The following is a 17681-nucleotide window of genomic DNA, read 5'->3' as shown; positions in this document are numbered from 1 at the left end:
CTACCGTATGGTAAATTTGTTTTATTATCAAACGATGCAATTAAGTTAAAATGTGACCAAAAATTGATTTCTCATTCGATCTGCAAATGGTTTCAGTGCGCCCCGCCGTTGTTCACATTATAATATTTTAATGGCCATTACGCCAGTACGGGTTTTGATTGATTTGCGCGGAACGGGGCGGAATTCCTTCCTGTTATGACGCATCGTGGTACACAATTCGTTGGCAGGCGGTAACCTTCACAACTCGCAAAACTATTGTTGTGATGGTGTTAGCATAAACAAAAACTTTTAGATGCGCCCTCGTGATTAATGATCGATGAGCAATCTATAGCGGCCAAGGTATTCATCTTGTTAGAAAAATATTGTTGTCTAAACTGTTGAGTATTTCTATATAAAAGAACCGTTAGAATGCTGTCATTTGGGTAATATTTTATCCATTATTTTAAAAAAAATAAGCCCTCACCAACAAACCCTTCTTTTATAAGTGTGAAGAGCGAATAGACCATATTGCTTCGTTATGACACTATGTCTAGACAGAATCGACCCCATAAAACATTTCAAAAATCATAACACTTCCAAAAGGTGCTCGCATGCAACGGAAAACAATGACTACAAGTTCAAGGTTCAATGTTTTTGGTCTGTTGAACACTTGCAACACTATGCGGATGTTAGTACTTCCATGACATTAGCCGCTGTCAGTGCCGGCATTCGTTTTATATTGCCATGAAACACAGAATTTAACACTGGTGGAAATGCAGGTGAAATCGATTTGGAAGCCTTTTCTGGACAATTTTCACGTAGAACTAGAATTAATCGATGTGGTTCAGGAATTCTTTTCATTTCCTGGAACAGCTGCAAGCTGATAACGATTGAAAGGATAATCCAGAATTGATTTCATATAACCAAAGGTCGAGAAAGGTGTAAAGATTCCATAGCTACCTTCAGACATTCTACCAAACAATTTCATATTTTCTTTATCTTTCCCGGCTTAACAAACCTCATGAGGCTTTCTTTGACTTTACAGGGTTTTTAAGAAAATAGAAGCACGCAAGCGCCTGTCACAACAAACGCAGCACAGCATTTTAACGGCCTTAGAAGACACCACAACCCCAACAGGCATACTGCAATACAAGCACATGAAATCACAATGGCAACGCACCTTACCACAACACCAGTACGATCCGTGGACTATAAACAGACGTTGATTCTTAGTACCATTTACTGTATTTTTCAAGAAAAAAAAAAAAGTAGTTTCAAGGGTGCTCTGACGACTTCTTGATGAAGTCGAGAATGATCAGTACATCTGCTTTAAACTCAAGGCTAATCTAGAGCTGTCCAATCTCTAGAACCAATACGGTCTACTGCAACATACCATGTAGACTACTTGTATTTTTAAGGGTGCTCTGATGACTTCCTGATGAATTCGAGGTGGATCAGTAAATCTACTTTAAGCTCAAGGCTAATCCGGAGCAGGATCACCACGATTATTCGAGCTTTATTAGCTAATCTCATTGGCAGATCGAATAAAACAGTTGATATGCCTTCAAGCATCACAATATGATGATCAACATCAGGCAATTACACATCTATCTCGGGGCAGTTGTAATACATCAGCTCCATCCAGCTGTGTCTGACGCTAGCAAATGAGAACGAGCTTATTAAGTTCTTCTCGCAAAGTTCTATGGCTAGATCTTGCAAAGTAAATGACTAGAACTTTCAAAAATCTCAGATCTCAATAAAGCCATAAAGCGTGGTCTATTGAAGTTTATACTGGAACAGAATGATCGTGTCACGTGATCTTGAAAGAATGACTTAAAGTGAATGTCTAGACCAGATCGTTCAATCTTATGCATCAAATATCTGTGAAGTTACCAACATCAAGATGTTGGCTTAGTGTCAGAAAATTACTTCCCTAAATGCCCAACAGTGCTCTGTTGGGAAGAATAGCTCTAGTCTCTGGATGATACTGACAAGGTTTTTTAATCGTACTTTAAACATTTTGCGAGGAATTATTATTGCTAACATCCAGCAGTTCTATCGTCACAGGGTGGACAAGGCTAGTGTTTCAGAAGGCTCATCGAAAGTGCATGGGATGCTAGATAGACAGGGACAAGCAACTGCTACGGTCAGTGTCTTTCAGACTATCGTCTAACACCGCACCTGTGGTGTCAGCGTCCACGATAGTAAAGAAGTAAGATATCACTTACTTAATACTTAGAATGGGAAATATTAGAATTTTTATCAATGTTATAAAAACTTACTTTCCTTTAAAAAACTAGTGTGACAGCCAAAAGACCTAACGTAAATGCCTAAAAACTTAGTCTTTTTACCGCTAGATGGCGTTTTTTTTCGATTTCATATTAACGAATCGCGTGAATGACCTGTGAGTGTGCCAACGCATTTTTACTCTAAAAAGGGGGCAGCTCTTATTAGCATTCGCCAGTCTGAGGTATTAGAACCGGTTTAAAGGCCGTTACTCGCGACTAACGTTCTGAACTCTCGCCTATTCCAGTCGAGTGTTATGAAACAAGCAGACGGTGGGAACTATCTGGCAAGCGTGAAGAAGAACAAACAGTAGCTTGGCTGATCTTCAAAAGAGAGGTGGAATTAGGCACGATCGCTCCGTAAACAGAATACGTTGAGCTGGGGTTTAGTCGGTGATTCATAGTCAGTCGCAACACATCTAATCGATAAGCTTGTTAAGACAGTATACGACAGACAGTCTCAAAGGATCGATCTAACTTCAGACGACATTGAATCGTGATCGTTCTCATGATGTACTCCAATTGCGGTGCATGCCCGAAGAATGAGCGGAGGAATAAGAACTTAAATGATAAATGTTTTCACACCAGATTTTAAAAAATAAACAACAACACTAACAAAATAAAAGTGTATATTAAAAAAAAACATATGATAAAGGTGGGTGAAATTGTAACTAATTACAAACTCTCAAGGCCCTAAGTGCGCCGGCAGTATGACATCTTGCAGTGAAAATGGACAACATTGCTTCAACATCTGCATAATTCTATGGTACTGAGATGCGTTGAACGGCACTAGACGAAGTGGATGAATGGCTTAACGAACTTTGCACTGCGTACGGAATTGTGTGGATCCATCTTGAGCACGTAGTTCCTTCGTAAGAAAAAAAAACAACTACCCGGAGCAGGATTTAGCCGAGGAAGAGCAGTTTCTTCAACTTCTTCAGCTTCAGGAAGGCCTGCGGATCTTGCGGGTTGAAGCTGTCTACTTCTGCCTCGTACACGTCCCCACCGAGAATGGACTCATCCTGGACGGCTGGCAGCGCCGACACGAGCGTCACAGCCAGAACAAAACAGAGCGAAGGACTGTTGGGTAGAGGGCGACCATTGGTACGTGAAGAGCGAATAGACCATATTGCTTCGTTATGACACTATGTCTAGACAGAATCGACCCCATAAAACATTTCAAAAATCATAACACTTCCAAAAGGTGCTCGCATGCAACGGAAAACAATGACTACAAGTTCAAGGTTCAATGTTTTTGGTCTGTTGAACACTTGCAACACTATGCGGATGTTAGTACTTCCATGACATTAGCCGCTGTCAGTGCCGGCATTCGTTTTATATTGCCATGAAACACAGAATTTAACACTGGTGGAAATGCAGGTGAAATCGATTTGGAAGCCTTTTCTGGACAATTTTCACGTAGAACTAGAATTAATCGATGTGGTTCAGGAATTCTTTTCATTTCCTGGAACAGCTGCAAGCTGATAACGATTGAAAGGATAATCCAGAATTGATTTCATATAACCAAAGGTCGAGAAAGGTGTAAAGATTCCATAGCTACCTTCAGACATTCTACCAAACAATTTCATATTTTCTTTATCTTTCCCGGCTTAACAAACCTCATGAGGCTTTCTTTGACTTTACAGGGTTTTTAAGAAAATAGAAGCACGCAAGCGCCTGTCACAACAAACGCAGCACAGCATTTTAACGGCCTTAGAAGACACCACAACCCCAACAGGCATACTGCAATACAAGCACATGAAATCACAATGGCAACGCACCTTACCACAACACCAGTACGATCCGTGGACTATAAACAGACGTTGATTCTTAGTACCATTTACTGTATTTTTCAAGAAAAAAAAGCATATTTTATTCGATAAATGCAGTAAATATTTCTTCGGATCAAAACAAACATCGTTTAGTTGTCAAAATCCTTCCCAGACTGCGTTTATTCTCTCGGATCGTACTTGGCTGATACCGCCGTGCGGGTTTTGTGATAAACAGTGCTGCCATTGTGATATCATGTGGTTGCATTAATCTATGCCTGCTAGGGTCGTGGTGTCTGCTAAGACAGTTAAAATATCCTGTGCTGTGTTTGTTGTGATAGGCGCTTGCGTTGTTCTGTCATCTCAAAAACCCTGTATTTATTCCGCAGCTAAATCGAAACTCCTGTGTACAGGGGATCGATTCGGATGAGATTTTGAACCGGCTCGGTCGTGTCTAGACTAGCGCCACTATAATAATTTAATACATAAAATTTTATTTACTATCGACTAAATCGTACTAACCCAAAGACAAACACAAAATTGGCGCTCAAGATATTTATATTTTATACTTGAAGAACGGTCACAGTGTGAGGAAAGAATGTTGAAATAATAATTTCCTTTGTTTGTGTGAATAATTTATGAACTAATTGGGTGTGGTTCGACCGCAACAGCACATTCCCAAAACCAAATCTGCTAACACGTTAAAGATGGCACAGCCTGTCCCTAGCTGCGCGTTGGATTCTTTAGAAAACAAGTTTCCCAATCCATTTATGCTTTGCCCGTCTTTCACCTGTTAGTCATCGTTATCTTGGCACCGGTGCCCGGAAAACCTTTCCCTACAGGTGTTTGCTTCCGGGATCAACGACTTGTCTCAACCGTTCCGGGACGGTAAAACATCGCCAACCAGGACCTTTGCCTCCTCCGGCGCGCAATGTATTATTATCGTTCTCCCGTACCCAAAAGGGCATTATCTCGGTACAGGCTCGCATCGCATACCCCTGCAGCCTTCGTCCGCCTCGGGACGGGTTTCGTCTACCGCGGCAAGCTTCTCGGTAGAAATGGTGAGTTGATCGACATCGGCCAGAACGGTTCAACGGTTCAAGGTTCCACACAATTTCTCCCCACAAGCGTGACGAAACAAACTTACCCGGTTCGTGCCTAGACTGCTGTTCTGTACGCAGTGCAGTGCAGTGTTCATTAACTCCAGGAGTAAGTGCTGGTAACCGGATGTGTAATGGGTAGTGCGCGAGACGCTCTGTGCAGGTGGCTAGCGGACGTCAAAGGCCATTAAGAATTCTTTGGATGATAACTGGCCGTCTTTAAAACTATTTACCAGGTGTACAGAAGGGCTAGGGAAGACACTATGCAATCCATACTTAACAATGATCTCTGCTGTAAATGGATGTAAGAATGCTAATGGGGACATTATGAATGTCTCACAGTATCTTTGTTGGAATTTCTATCATCAAAGCTCGAGAATCTGAAGAATCTTTTGAGTAGACTGCTCAAGAATCAAACGACTCTTCTTGATAGGTTCATTGAGCAGAAGACTCAGTGGTGATCACCCCGCCATTAAGGAGTAGCTCAAAGAAAACTGTAATGCAGCAAATAGTAAGTCATCCGAACTGAAATTAGACAGTTTTAGGCATTCAACTACCATTTCGCCCAGGGCGAAACCAAGGATTTTGGTACACAAGACTACACAGTATAGTTCAGTTCTCGTCCTATTTAACACTAGTTTCGCCTCTGTTGACTTGAAGAAGTCGCAGTAAAGTGACTTCTCCGTACATTAAAGGTAAACTCTTTGTGTAAAAACTATGATGTCTTCTTGTTATTGTCGTTTTACCACCGAAAAACCTGGTGCTTGGCTGTGATCCGGGGGTCATACAAATCAATAAGATGTAATGCATACTACCCGTACTGACCTACATCGCCGCCCCGGAAAGGGCAGTGCGATCCGTGCGATCCTGATCGTACGGCGAACATCAAACCAAAAAAAAAAAAACGAAGCATCCCATCCAACGGACAAGATAATTGTCGGATATATTTCGATTTCTCCGCAACAGCGTTACAGCAGCGCCAAACCGGACGGTGCGCACAGTGTCGACCTTGAGCCGGATAGCACCCCGAAACCTGGCGAAATTGGAGCTGCAGGGTTTCGTTGTTTTTTTGTTTTTTAATTTTCTTTCGCCCAACCGGACAACCTGTTACGTAATTTACGCATTGTCGCACTCCCCTTCACTCGTACTGATTTATTACTAAACGCTATCCCGGCTGAACCTGCTCGCGGTGCGGCGAGATTCGGCTAACACGATTCGGGTCATTGTACCAGGTTCCACTGCAGAACAAGTGAATGCGGTAACGGGAGGACCGGCAATTAGAATTAAAAAGTTGGAAATGAAACTGGGTTTGCGCAAGTGCGTAAGATTTCACACATAAAAGACAACCAAAAAACCTGATGACTAAACAGTGTGCAGCTGTGGCAAAGCAAAACCTGTTTTATGCACCGCGCGTAACCTTTTGTTGTGCGTTGTGGGGTGGAATTTCGTTGGCAGAGGAATGCATGTAACGCCATTTTAATGGTTTCACGTGTACAGGTTTCACTTTCTGCCTACCGGGTCCATATTGTGCGGGAGTAGATTAGGGAATTGGGTGGTAAATCACGTTGTCAAACACAATGCCACCCGCACACTCATTGGGTCAGTAGCCGGGGGATGGCCTGTGTGCAGATGAATCGCTCGCGCTAAGCAGCCAAAAAATAGTGAAACATAATTAAAACATGTTTTTTTTTTTTTTCACAACCTGTTCAAACATGCTCGTGATGCAAGACAGTTGTTACCAAGCAAGTGGCACAGTGGTTCGTTACGAAATGAATTTCAAACACACTGGTGGTAATAAGTGTAATGGTAGAGCACGTTGGTTGAGGATCGTAGCAATCATCTGGAAGGGCTGACAGTTGGTTTAGAATTATCTCTGAGCTTCTAGAATTGTATCTTCCAGACAGGCATCCCGGAAGATGTTCTGCTTTTTAACAGAAAGCACAACAATTGAATACAGTCGAGTTCATATCTTTGGTCTGAAGTACCTTCTGCAGTTCTGTCTGAGTTTATTCTGCCAAAGTCTGAAGTATCTGTACCTGAAGTACCAAATTTTTATTAATGCTTTCTTTGCAAAAGTATTCTAAATTGCTAAACAGAAGTGAAGAGAAAGAAGTAAACTCTGTAACTTCGACGTGTAAACGATTTTACATCAGGATTCGAATTACGCGAATCTTTTACGGATTATAGCGGTCCGCTTTGATTGCGTATCTCGGAGATTGCCTGTAAAGGTCTTTCTTCAAGATTCGGTCATATAAAAATCATATTTAGTATTAAAATCATAATTATTCGCCCCAATTCTTCAACAGATCTATCAAAATATTGTTTATAAAATATTATCAATTTTTTTTATAATTTGTAACATTTTAAAAAAAGTTAGTGTCAAGTACCCAAAGCACAAGAATTGTACCTGTTCGGTAAAGTAAACTACTTGCTGTTATATTTATTTCCACCAGTGTAGTTTGTGCGTAAGCTGCTGAAATGCACTTTCATTTTGGTGGTGTTTTAGCTACGCAAAACTCTAGCCACGGGACTAAATTTCTCGTTCAAGGTCTCGGCCAGGTTATGTAATTTACCAGAAGTGCTTAACAAATGTCACAATATGCAACAAATCAAACCTTTTATTTCTGCTATATTTCAGTGGATTAGCGATGATAAATATTTCGAAAGTTAAGTCAATTACGGTGAAGCAATCCCTTTGGTAGAAGCATCTTATCGAAAAAAACAACACGCAAAACTGTGGATAAAACCAATTGGTTGATTAATCACAACCCTCGCAAGCTCGTAATCGAAACCGTGACACATTAAGCCAGCATTAGCTTGGCTCTTCCACGTTCAAACTGGCCCTTTTCTCGCTCCGTAGCACGATCCATGCGTCCCTTCGTCACCTGCATGACGAAATCGTGCGCTAACGTACGCACTCACATATTCCAGCTTCCCGGCAACAGCCTCCCTCCCACCCCCTTCCCCATGATCCGCTCCCTTCCTTTCCGGGCGAACCGGGCGGATACAAACCGCACCGAAATCGCGCATCATTCTCAAATATTGACTTTTCACCAAATTCATTGAAGCCCGCTCGGTTGGTCAAATAATGATTTATTACACAAAATCCTTATTAGTATGCGCATCGGGCCGGGTCGTGCACAGGCACACCTGACGCACACTTCCTTAACGACTGCTCGGTGGTTTGCCCGGTGCTACCCTTCGCACGCAACCAACAGCAAGCCCTGTGCTATATGGGGACCGGCTTTCTAAGTGGTTGGGAGAAAAGCGCTTGAACATCTTGGGAAGAAGAGGAGAGAAAAAACCACCCTGCCGGTATACCGTTTGATATTTATTTTACCTATTATAAGCGATTATCTAACCAGTACTGCGAAGAGTGAGTACGGTGCGAATGGGTCCGAATGATCGTACTATAGGAAACCTTCAATAAGTATTATTATTCAATACTTGCTCCAGCAAAATAAATCCCCACCACAACATGTGCTGGATTATGATTACCGCAATGGTAGACGTTAATGTGTTGGAATTAGCGATGAGAATATTTTTTACAATTTAAGTTTTTTAATTTAAAAATAACATATTTTACTGTGACAAGCTGGTGGAATACTATTCGCAATGTATGAATTCACGTGACCATTTCGGCTCCCGAGCTATCCTAATCACTATTGCAGTGACCACTGCTACGAGCAAAACTCCTTGCAAAACTCCATGAGCTTGTTTGTGTCCTTGATCTGACGTTGATCTAAGCTTCAAGCCTTAGTCTGCTCTATACTATCGTAGCAAAACCAGTACTTAATAGCTGCTTGTGGCCTGTAAAATAGTGAGGAAATGATTAATTATTAAATTTTCAAAACTAATCCTCCTTGCAACTGGACAATTTCAGCAAAACAGTAACAACAACAATTAAGAAATCATGATAAATCATAAACTGCATAGAATTCAGCTGTAAGTAAGATAAAGTTCTCATCTATGGTTTGCATGTGGGCAAAAACGTGTGCGCTGTAAAATTTGAATTTTTGCGGGAAAATTCCGAAGCGCACATGTGTCAACCGAGGTTGTAAACATTACCAGACGGAAGGTTGGTCAACACGTTTGACTGTCATCAAATCGCGAGTACGTTTGACAGTTGCCTATCTATCCACTAGCGAAAATTATGCGATTTTATTGGTTTAATAAAGTTAAATTGGATTAAAATTTGAACGCATTTAAATTGCTTTGCTGAAAACAGTGCTGCATCGTGTTACATCTCTTTTAGGACGAAGTTTTGAGAAAAAAACTTATTTTGTGAAACTGTCAAACTCGGTTGGTTTTTGTATTGGGTGAGACCACCTCCTTATCGAATAATTTGTAAACAAACTATTTGATCCGGGATTTGTTAGCAATATTTATTAGCTTACAGCGTTTAAAGCGTATTTTTTAATGCGCACAAACCTTCCAAAAGTTTGAAAAAGTGTGTACCGTTCGTTATAATTAAACAATTCGCTTAGCTAACAATTGTTTGTTGATTGTGTTTTTTTTTTGCGTTCGTCTCGAATTCCTTCCTTTGCTGTCAAGTGTCGTCAAAACGCAAACGTACGTGAAAATTCTAATCTATTAGTCATAGCCAAAGCAACTCGAAAGAAAAAAACATCTGTGGAACGGATGATACAGTGCCGAAGGTCAGCCTTTTCTGATTCCCGGCAGTTAGTGGCAGCATCCGCTCGCTCGCACTACGTAATTGTAGCATCGCAGTAATAGTATTACAGCCCGTGAATCGACAGTGTGCTGATGCAATCGGCTGGGATTTAGTCTTGTGGATTAGAAAGACGTCGAAAAAAAAACAAAGGAGTCGCCGTATTCGATCGCAAAGCAGAAGCGATGTTGAATGGTGAGTGGAGCTGGTGGAGATTGTTTGTTTTATTCCTCATTTTAGTGTAAATACCTGCCATCAAACATTCCCGGAATGCCCGGAAAATTCCGGTTTTCCCAGCAGGATTGTGTGTCGTGCTGTGGAAAGTGTGTTCAACCCTCTCCAGCCTCGGGGGGGATATGTGAGCAGTGATATCGTTTGAGATTGGTGGAAACGTGACAGCATGAATTAATCACCTTCAAAGCTAACAGTTCATACAAAGTCTTGCGTATTGACTAAACCACCAGCTCATCATAAATCTTTCTGAAACAAAGTAAGGTTTCGGGGTGGAAGCTAAGTTAGGATAAAGAAAGTAATGAGCACAAGTGGCGCAGGAAAAGGGTCAACAACATCAGAACGAGCCGTCACAATCGTGCTGGAAACGAAAACGAAAATGTTTGTCTCGCGATTGTTTTTTTTTTCTTTTCTTCTTTTGCTCGCCCTTATATCGATTGACGAAGCATGGTTTGCTTCCTAGGGGCAAAGCGCCACTTCTCTCCGATGGGTTCGTGCGCACTTCTGTCCGCGTGCTACAAATCCTAGCAATAATAATGAGCGAAAGTTTGCATCCCTAATAAAACGATGTTGCTTTGATCTTTGCTTCGTAGGGCTGTGGAAAAACCCTCCAATCGTGGAAAGAGATTTCATTCAAGGTATTTGAGGTTTTAATAAGCTTTTAGAACGATAGAATAAGATAAGAATTGTTCATAATATGTCGCCTCGCTTGTATCAGTTCAACTCATGGGTATTCGAAAACGAAGTCTATTGCGCTACAATTATACAATCTCTCTAGTTCGATACTATCAGATTTGCTGTACTGTGGCTACATGTGTTCCGGTTTTAGCACTCACCCCTGACCGGAACAGTTTGATCTTGGTTTTACTTTTATATTATTCATCCCCGTTCACGTTCTGGCTCGACGCGCGCGTCATAATACTTCACGGTTGACAACGTACATATGGTTGCTAGATACGGTTTCATCTTCGAATCGCGGTTGGCATTTTGCTTTTGGTTGCTTGGTTAAACAATTTCTGGTGATGACCGGTGTAGTAGCGGTGGCGTGCATTTGTGTGTTTGACTATATGACCTCTGGGTATTTTTTGCCATTCTTTCACTCATCATTTGTACTCGTTTCAGTTCCTACAAGTGTCGCTACGTTGATTTGTTACCTATAAAACAACTCCTTCCGATTGTTCCCTACCGATTATCGATTACCATCCCACCTACACGGACCGCCGTTTAGTTAAGTGTTGTGTTTAGCCTTCCTTAAAATGTTCCCTCAAAGTGTCTTCCCCGTAATCCTTGTACATACTGCTCAGTAATAGTCCACTGCTGCAACGCGTGGGATCAAACAACCATTCCGAAGTAGCGTGTACCACTAAATGCAAATGGCTTGGCTCGGGATCGGTGCACTGGCATCCGGTTTAGGTACACACTCTTCCGTAGCTCAATTGTTCGTAGGACGCGCTGTATAGCACTATTGGGCTAACCATAATTTTCTCTTCAAATTTTGTTTCTTATCCTGTTGTCTCTTTTCTCACCACACCCGCATGAACACAAATAACTGCACAGTAATCCAGCGGCTGTTAGGCGGTGACGTACCACCCAACAAGGTGCAAGAGGTGAAGAATGAGTCCTACATCAACCTGCAAGTACTGCAGCGAAATGAATCGATGCGACTGTTTGCACCGAACCCGAATGCGCCCGACAAAAAGCTGGTGTACGAAATCATTCTGGAACGGCCCCATTCGGAAACGATCAACACGTCCTACAGGTGAGTGCGATCATTGCGAGAAGACTTAACAATTTACTAAAAACATTGTAATATATTGGCAGCTTGTACCGGGCACCAACACAAGCGGCAGCGGAGGAAAAATTTGAAGCCTTCCATCAACGTCTGCCGGAGTTAGTGAAAATTGTTCGCGAGGTAAGCATGGTCCCCCTTCAACGTGCTTCGACAATTCAGGCTCAGATGCATACTGGTATATCCTTTTTTTTCCCCCTTTTGTAGATGTATAATATTAACGGTTTGCAGAAACTTTGTGATGTGCTGATCGAAAACCCTTCCTGGTCCCTGGCACACGTTGTTGCTTTTTACAATCTAACTGACTACGTATCGAATCCTAGTATTATCGATTTTCTCGACTATGCCGAATATTCCGACATGATGACCCCACTGCAGGTAACTTAATTTAAAGTTTAACTCCCTCCCCCCTCGATGTACTGGTCTCTAGAAGGATTGATCTTATTTCCCTTTTTTTGTTACAGGTTGCCGTTAAAGCGAACAACATCGAGTTTGTGAAGGTGTTGGTACAATCGAATCAATGCAACTTGGAGCATCTGGATAAGAACAGCAATTCGGTGTTTCACTTTGCGGCGAGTACGACAAAAGAAATGATAAATGTAGGTAACACGCAATCTCCGCTTCATCGTAATTACAGGGTTTCGCAATAGATAAGATAGAACCGAATCAGATATTCGCGGCAATTGATCCTTGTGGTGGACAATGGGATTCGGATTGGATCGTAATCGTAAATCTAGGTTCGTCTGGATCTCGGTTCAGATTTGAGGATGGTGTCCAAAATAAGCTGGAACCGGATTGGTCTAGATCGGATTCCGCGATTTAAATATGTATTGTTCTGTAGTTGAAGCTCTAATCGTTGGAATCCAGAGTTGGATTCCCGAGTATTCATTATTATGAGCAAAATTATACCCTTTAATTTTGAACTTGAGAATATGTTATTGTTTATCTATAAATTGCGGAATCTTGGTTAAATTGCAAACGAACCTGGTTAACTTTGCCATTTCGTTTATTTGCAGCTGTTAACAGCAAAAAGTACCTCGAACCTAAACCATTGCAATACCGATGGTTACACACCGCTGCATCTGTCCTGCTTGGCCGATAAACCGGACTGCGTGAAGGCGCTACTGTTGGCCGGGGCCGATACGAACAAAATGGCTCGCGGTGCTGGAACGTCCTACAGCAAAACCATTCCATCGAGTAAGTAGTGTGCCCGGAAGATGGGGGATGGGGGCACTAATAACTAAACATTAGTTTCATTTACAAATGATTTCGTTCTGTTTCTATGTTTCTATTTCTTCTTTCACAAAAGCCTGCACTGATGGCAAGTGTTACCTTAGTGTTCCATAACTAGCACGATTTGTCTGTTTGTCGTTCTTTGCGCAAATGCTGCAGCACCTTATTTTATTTTTTCATTAATGTTTTTTTTTCTCCCTTTTTTGTTGTTTATTTTTTTCTAATAATGCTCTATTGATAAATGCTGCGACGTAAAATATATCAAAACGTTATTTGCTTACTTTTGGCTTCTATTTTAAAATTACACCAATTGGATATAATCGACGTAGAACCTTCTTCTACAGGTAATGTAGCTGATTTTCTTGTCAGCAATCCAAATAAACTGTTCACGCAGGACATGAAACACGGTGGCACACCGCTGCACTGGAGCTCGAGCCGGGAGGTACTGAACTCGCTAATAGAACGCGGCTGTGACGTGAATTTAGTCAACTTTAACGGCCAAACACCGCTGCACGTAATGGTAAGTGATGCTGCAGTTGAGTTCGACGCCATGTTTGCTGCATTGCTTCATTTTTTTGCATAATTCTTTAATGTTACTATTATGAAAACAGGGTTAAAATGTAAGCGTTTCAATTAATTTAATGCCACTTGTAGGTTGCCCGTGATCGGTTGGAGTGTGTTGTGGCGTTGCTAGCGCACGATGCGGATATCGACGTAGTGGACAACTCGGGCAACACGCCACTGCACATAGCGGTGGAGAAGAAACTAATCCCCATCGTGCAGTGTTTGGTGGTGTTTGGCGCTGACTTTAACAAACCGAACAAGGACGGTAAAACACCACGCCACATGGTCGGCAAGGATGATAATGGTTCGAAGGATTCGATGATACTGTACATTTTGCACTCGGTTGGGGCAAAACGGTGCCCGGAGAAGGGTACCGGCAAATGTCCGCCGGGATGTGCATCCGGCGGTACCTACAATGGTATCCCACCCGCACAACCGGAAACCTCGGAGCAACGGGAACACATCCAGCAGGTGTTGGCCCTTACGACCACCAAATCGCATCGGAACAGTGTGCCAAGCATCATATCGAGCACGATACGGGCTAGCATACCGGAGGAGCGCGAACGGCGCGAGGTCAAAACGATAGATGTCAGCCAGGAACGGAAGGGTGCCAGCATGATGGATGCGCTGCTGTCGATGTTTACGAACAAGGTAGAGGCGGCCTCTAAGCCAACGTCACCCACGTCGACCACTTCGTCGCTGAAGGGTTGCACCAATCTGCACGGAGACTTCGATATAGGCGACGAACCGATGCTAACGGACGAGATTGCCGGTGCGGAAGCGTCCAAAAGTCCTGCGGGAGAATGTTCCAGCGGTGGTGGGAGTCGAACGGAGTCTAGACCACGATCGGCATGCGAACCCGGAACTAGCGGTGAATCGTACGGTGGCCGGGGTCGTTTACTTTGCCTCGATGGTGGCGGTATTAGGGGGTTGGTATTGGCACAAATGCTGTTGGAGATAGAAAACCTCTCCCAGACACCTATCGTGCATCTGTTCGATTGGATCGCCGGTACGAGCACCGGTGGCATACTGGCACTCGCGTTAGGCTGTGGCAAAACGATGAAACAGTGCATGTGTTTGTATCTGCGCATGAAGGATCAAGCGTTCGTCGGTTCGCGCCCGTACCCGAGCGATCCGCTCGAGACGGTACTGAAGGAACAGCTGGGCGAGTTTACCGTCATGTCGGACATCAAGCACCCACGGTTGATGGTGACCGGTGTGATGGCCGACCGGAAGCCGGTAAATTTGCACCTCTTCCGCAACTACGAGGCGGCCAGCGACATACTCGGTATCGTAACGCCCTCGAACAATCGTGGGCAACCACCGCCACCGCCCAGTGAGCAGCTGGTGTGGCGTGCGGCCCGTGCAACCGGTGCCGCACCGTCCTACTTCCGTGCGTTTGGCCGTTTCCTTGATGGGGGATTGATTGCGAACAATCCGACGCTGGACGCCATGACGGAGATTCACGAGTTGAACGCTGCCCTGCACCACATTGGCCGGGCAGCCGAGGCAGTTCCGGTAGGTGCATTGGGAGGCAATTTTCAAGAAAAACAGTTTCAATTCATCGTTGTTTTTGCTTTTCGTGCAGGTGTCGGTTGTAGTTTCACTTGGCACTGGATTAACACCCGTGGTGGATTTGAAGGAAATCGATGTGTTCCGTCCGGATAGCATATGGGACACGGCAAAATTGGCGTACGGTATTTCCACTATCAGTAAGTACATCGTTTGAGCATCCTTTGTCGAAGCTGTTTATTACAAGCAAACTACTTTAAAAACTTCAGGTACCCTGCTGGTGGATCAGGCCACCGCATCCGACGGTCGAGTGGTGGACCGTGCCAGGGCATGGTGCAGCATGATTGGCGTACCGTACTTCCGCTTCAATCCCCAGATGTCGGACGATATAGCGATGGATGAAAAGATTGACGAACCACTGATTAATATGCTGTGGGAGGCGAAGGCATACATGCACAGCAACCGGAAGCAGGTCATAGAGCTGATCAATCTGCTCAAGTAGCAGCAGTAAACAGTAACCGAGCCGAAGGCTGTAAAGATGAATAAGAAAGTAACAGCAAGTACTACAACTACTTACCTTCTCCGTATTAGCACCCAATGCTAACCACCTTCAAGATGATACGGCCCACCCATGCAAAAAAATGCAAATAGAGTTTAGGCAAAGCAAAAACAGGAATTGCTTCAATTCTCCATATTCTCTCTCGCTGTTCCGCCTCTTAAGGCGTGAAAGCACGAACATTCCTGATAGTGACAAATTTTGCTTTTTTGATAAAACAAAGATGAAGTATATGAGAGAGTGTGAGAGAGAGAGAGAGAGAGAGAGAGAGAGAGAGAGAGAGAGATAGAGAGATACAGAGCGGAGAGCACTGTTACTCACGTATGCCTCAACACAGGTTTTCTTCATTGTTCCCAAAACATCGTACTGAATTGTTGACAATATCTTTAGCAAAACGAACAATTTATGGATAGATTATTAGGCGGGAGGAAGCAAACGAAATAGTTGCCCAATAGCCGATACAAAAACGAGTTGAAACATTTAAAACGCATCGAAAGTAACCTCGAATTACGGAAGAAGTGGAAGCAAACGGAATATAAATAATATTAAGCCACAGTTGCTGGATATTGGTTTTTAGTGGGAGGTGGAAGAAGGAAAACAAGGAAACAGTAGCAAAAGTTAGCGTACGATAAGTGATGAACCAAAAATACCTTTCACCGCGGGCGCATACCTGATATACTGTGTTACGGGCATTACATCAGGTACGGCTCCCAATGTGTGCGTCAACATATTTAAATTGTGATCATCGTGCGCGGCTTATCGAGTTCTGTGTCTACAAAGGGAATCGTTCCACTGTGTGTTGTTGTCATTAATCGTTAAGATTGGGGATAAATTATTGCGATCGTACTACAGCACAGGTGCGCGGTGTTGCTAACTGAGAGTAGTTTAGCGAGGATTTTGTTTTTTCATTTCATAGTTTATTCGTTCTATTCAAGTCGGGGAGGGTTTTTTTAGTATGTTATTTTGGAAGCAGTTGCACACAACCCTATACAAACAGTACTAAACAGGCAAACTTGAACAAAACGTTTGAGATATATCATTGCGAAAGGAGATGCCCACCAAACATGTGCGTACCGTAGAGTTCCACCAGGGAGTGAACCTTAACGGTTCCAGTTCGGTGGTTTGAGCAATTTTAATTCTGGGAACCAATACGCACCTGAATGTTTTGTAACCTATTTATGTTGTTTATTGTTTAAAAATAAGTATATCGGTGTAGAAGAACATGCTGCTTCCAGCAAATCGTTCCAATCGGTGTAACGAAAAGAGAAACGCGTAACATCGTGTTGCGTGTACATTCTTCCTAGCGAAACCTGTGCTTTGCGCAGCTCACGTATTACAATTGTCAAACAAATTAGATCAATTGGGCTACTGTTTTGTTGTTTTAGTCATAACAATTAAAATAAATTAGACACACTTAATAATATAAACGCTTGATGAAGAAAGCAAAAACAGAATTGGATAAAACATCTTGTCGTTGTTTAAAAACTAATGCGGAATAAAACCGTTTGTGCATATATCGCATTTCGGAGGCCGGGCCCGGGCATACACGCTCCGCGATCCCCCCACGCGTATTTTGTAATCCATTTTTCTCCGATTGGACGTTGACCTATTTTAACGTAATTGTACGTACGACACGATCGCAACCGATGTGTCGTGATGCTGCAAACAAACAAACAAAACCACTGCAGTAAAATTGCATATTTTAATGAATTGTTGGACAAATCGTGTGTACAATATCAAATAAATGTGTGAGGTGCGTGAGAAAAATGTTCAAATGCCGTTTGCGAATGATTGCTCGAAGGAAATCTTAACATTTCGTCCCTTTACATGCTTATATTGGAGTAGGAAACAATTTTTACTTCAATTCACTTTTTTATTGTTGTTATCTTCTTACAAAAAAAAACACATACCCCAAAAACTAAACTTATGCATAATGTGGCTATCGTCCCGTCGAACACACGGACCAGCAATTTATATCCGTCGGGAAGGGA

At 42.8% G+C, this 17681-nt stretch overlaps 1 protein-coding gene across 1 annotated transcript; it reads left to right on the top strand.

Annotated features, from left to right (window-relative positions):
- The first annotated feature begins 11409 nt into the window (after window positions 1-11409).
- On the top strand, window positions 11410-15636 carry LOC128715952 (85/88 kDa calcium-independent phospholipase A2). Its single transcript, XM_053810876.1, has 11 exons — window positions 11410-11449; window positions 11594-11795; window positions 11858-11948; window positions 12033-12203; window positions 12290-12424; window positions 12842-13004; window positions 13388-13578; window positions 13713-14317; window positions 14435-15140; window positions 15211-15334; window positions 15404-15636. Exons 1-11 carry the CDS (start codon window positions 11410-11412, stop codon window positions 15634-15636), a joined length of 2661 nt encoding a protein of 886 aa, XP_053666851.1.
- Window positions 15637-17681: the final 2045 nt, after the last annotated feature.

Source organism: Anopheles marshallii, chromosome 3 (genome assembly GCF_943734725.1).
Source record: "Anopheles marshallii chromosome 3, idAnoMarsDA_429_01, whole genome shotgun sequence".
Classification (NCBI taxonomy): domain Eukaryota; kingdom Metazoa; phylum Arthropoda; class Insecta; order Diptera; family Culicidae; genus Anopheles; species Anopheles marshallii.
This window is presented reverse-complemented; position numbering and strand designations above follow the sequence as displayed.

What these genes read in the sequence shown, in the direction of transcription:
- LOC128715952 (XM_053810876.1), top strand. Translation starts at nt 11,410, where the DNA reads ATGGCTTGGCTCGGGATCGGTGCACTGGCATCCGGTTTAG. An exon ending in TGCACTGGCATCCGGTTTAG is followed by an intron (nt 11,450 to 11,593) that starts GTACACACTCTT and finishes ATAACTGCACAG; the next exon opens with TAATCCAGCGGCTGTTAGGC. An exon ending in ACGATCAACACGTCCTACAG is followed by an intron (nt 11,796 to 11,857) that starts GTGAGTGCGATC and finishes ATATATTGGCAG; the next exon opens with CTTGTACCGGGCACCAACAC.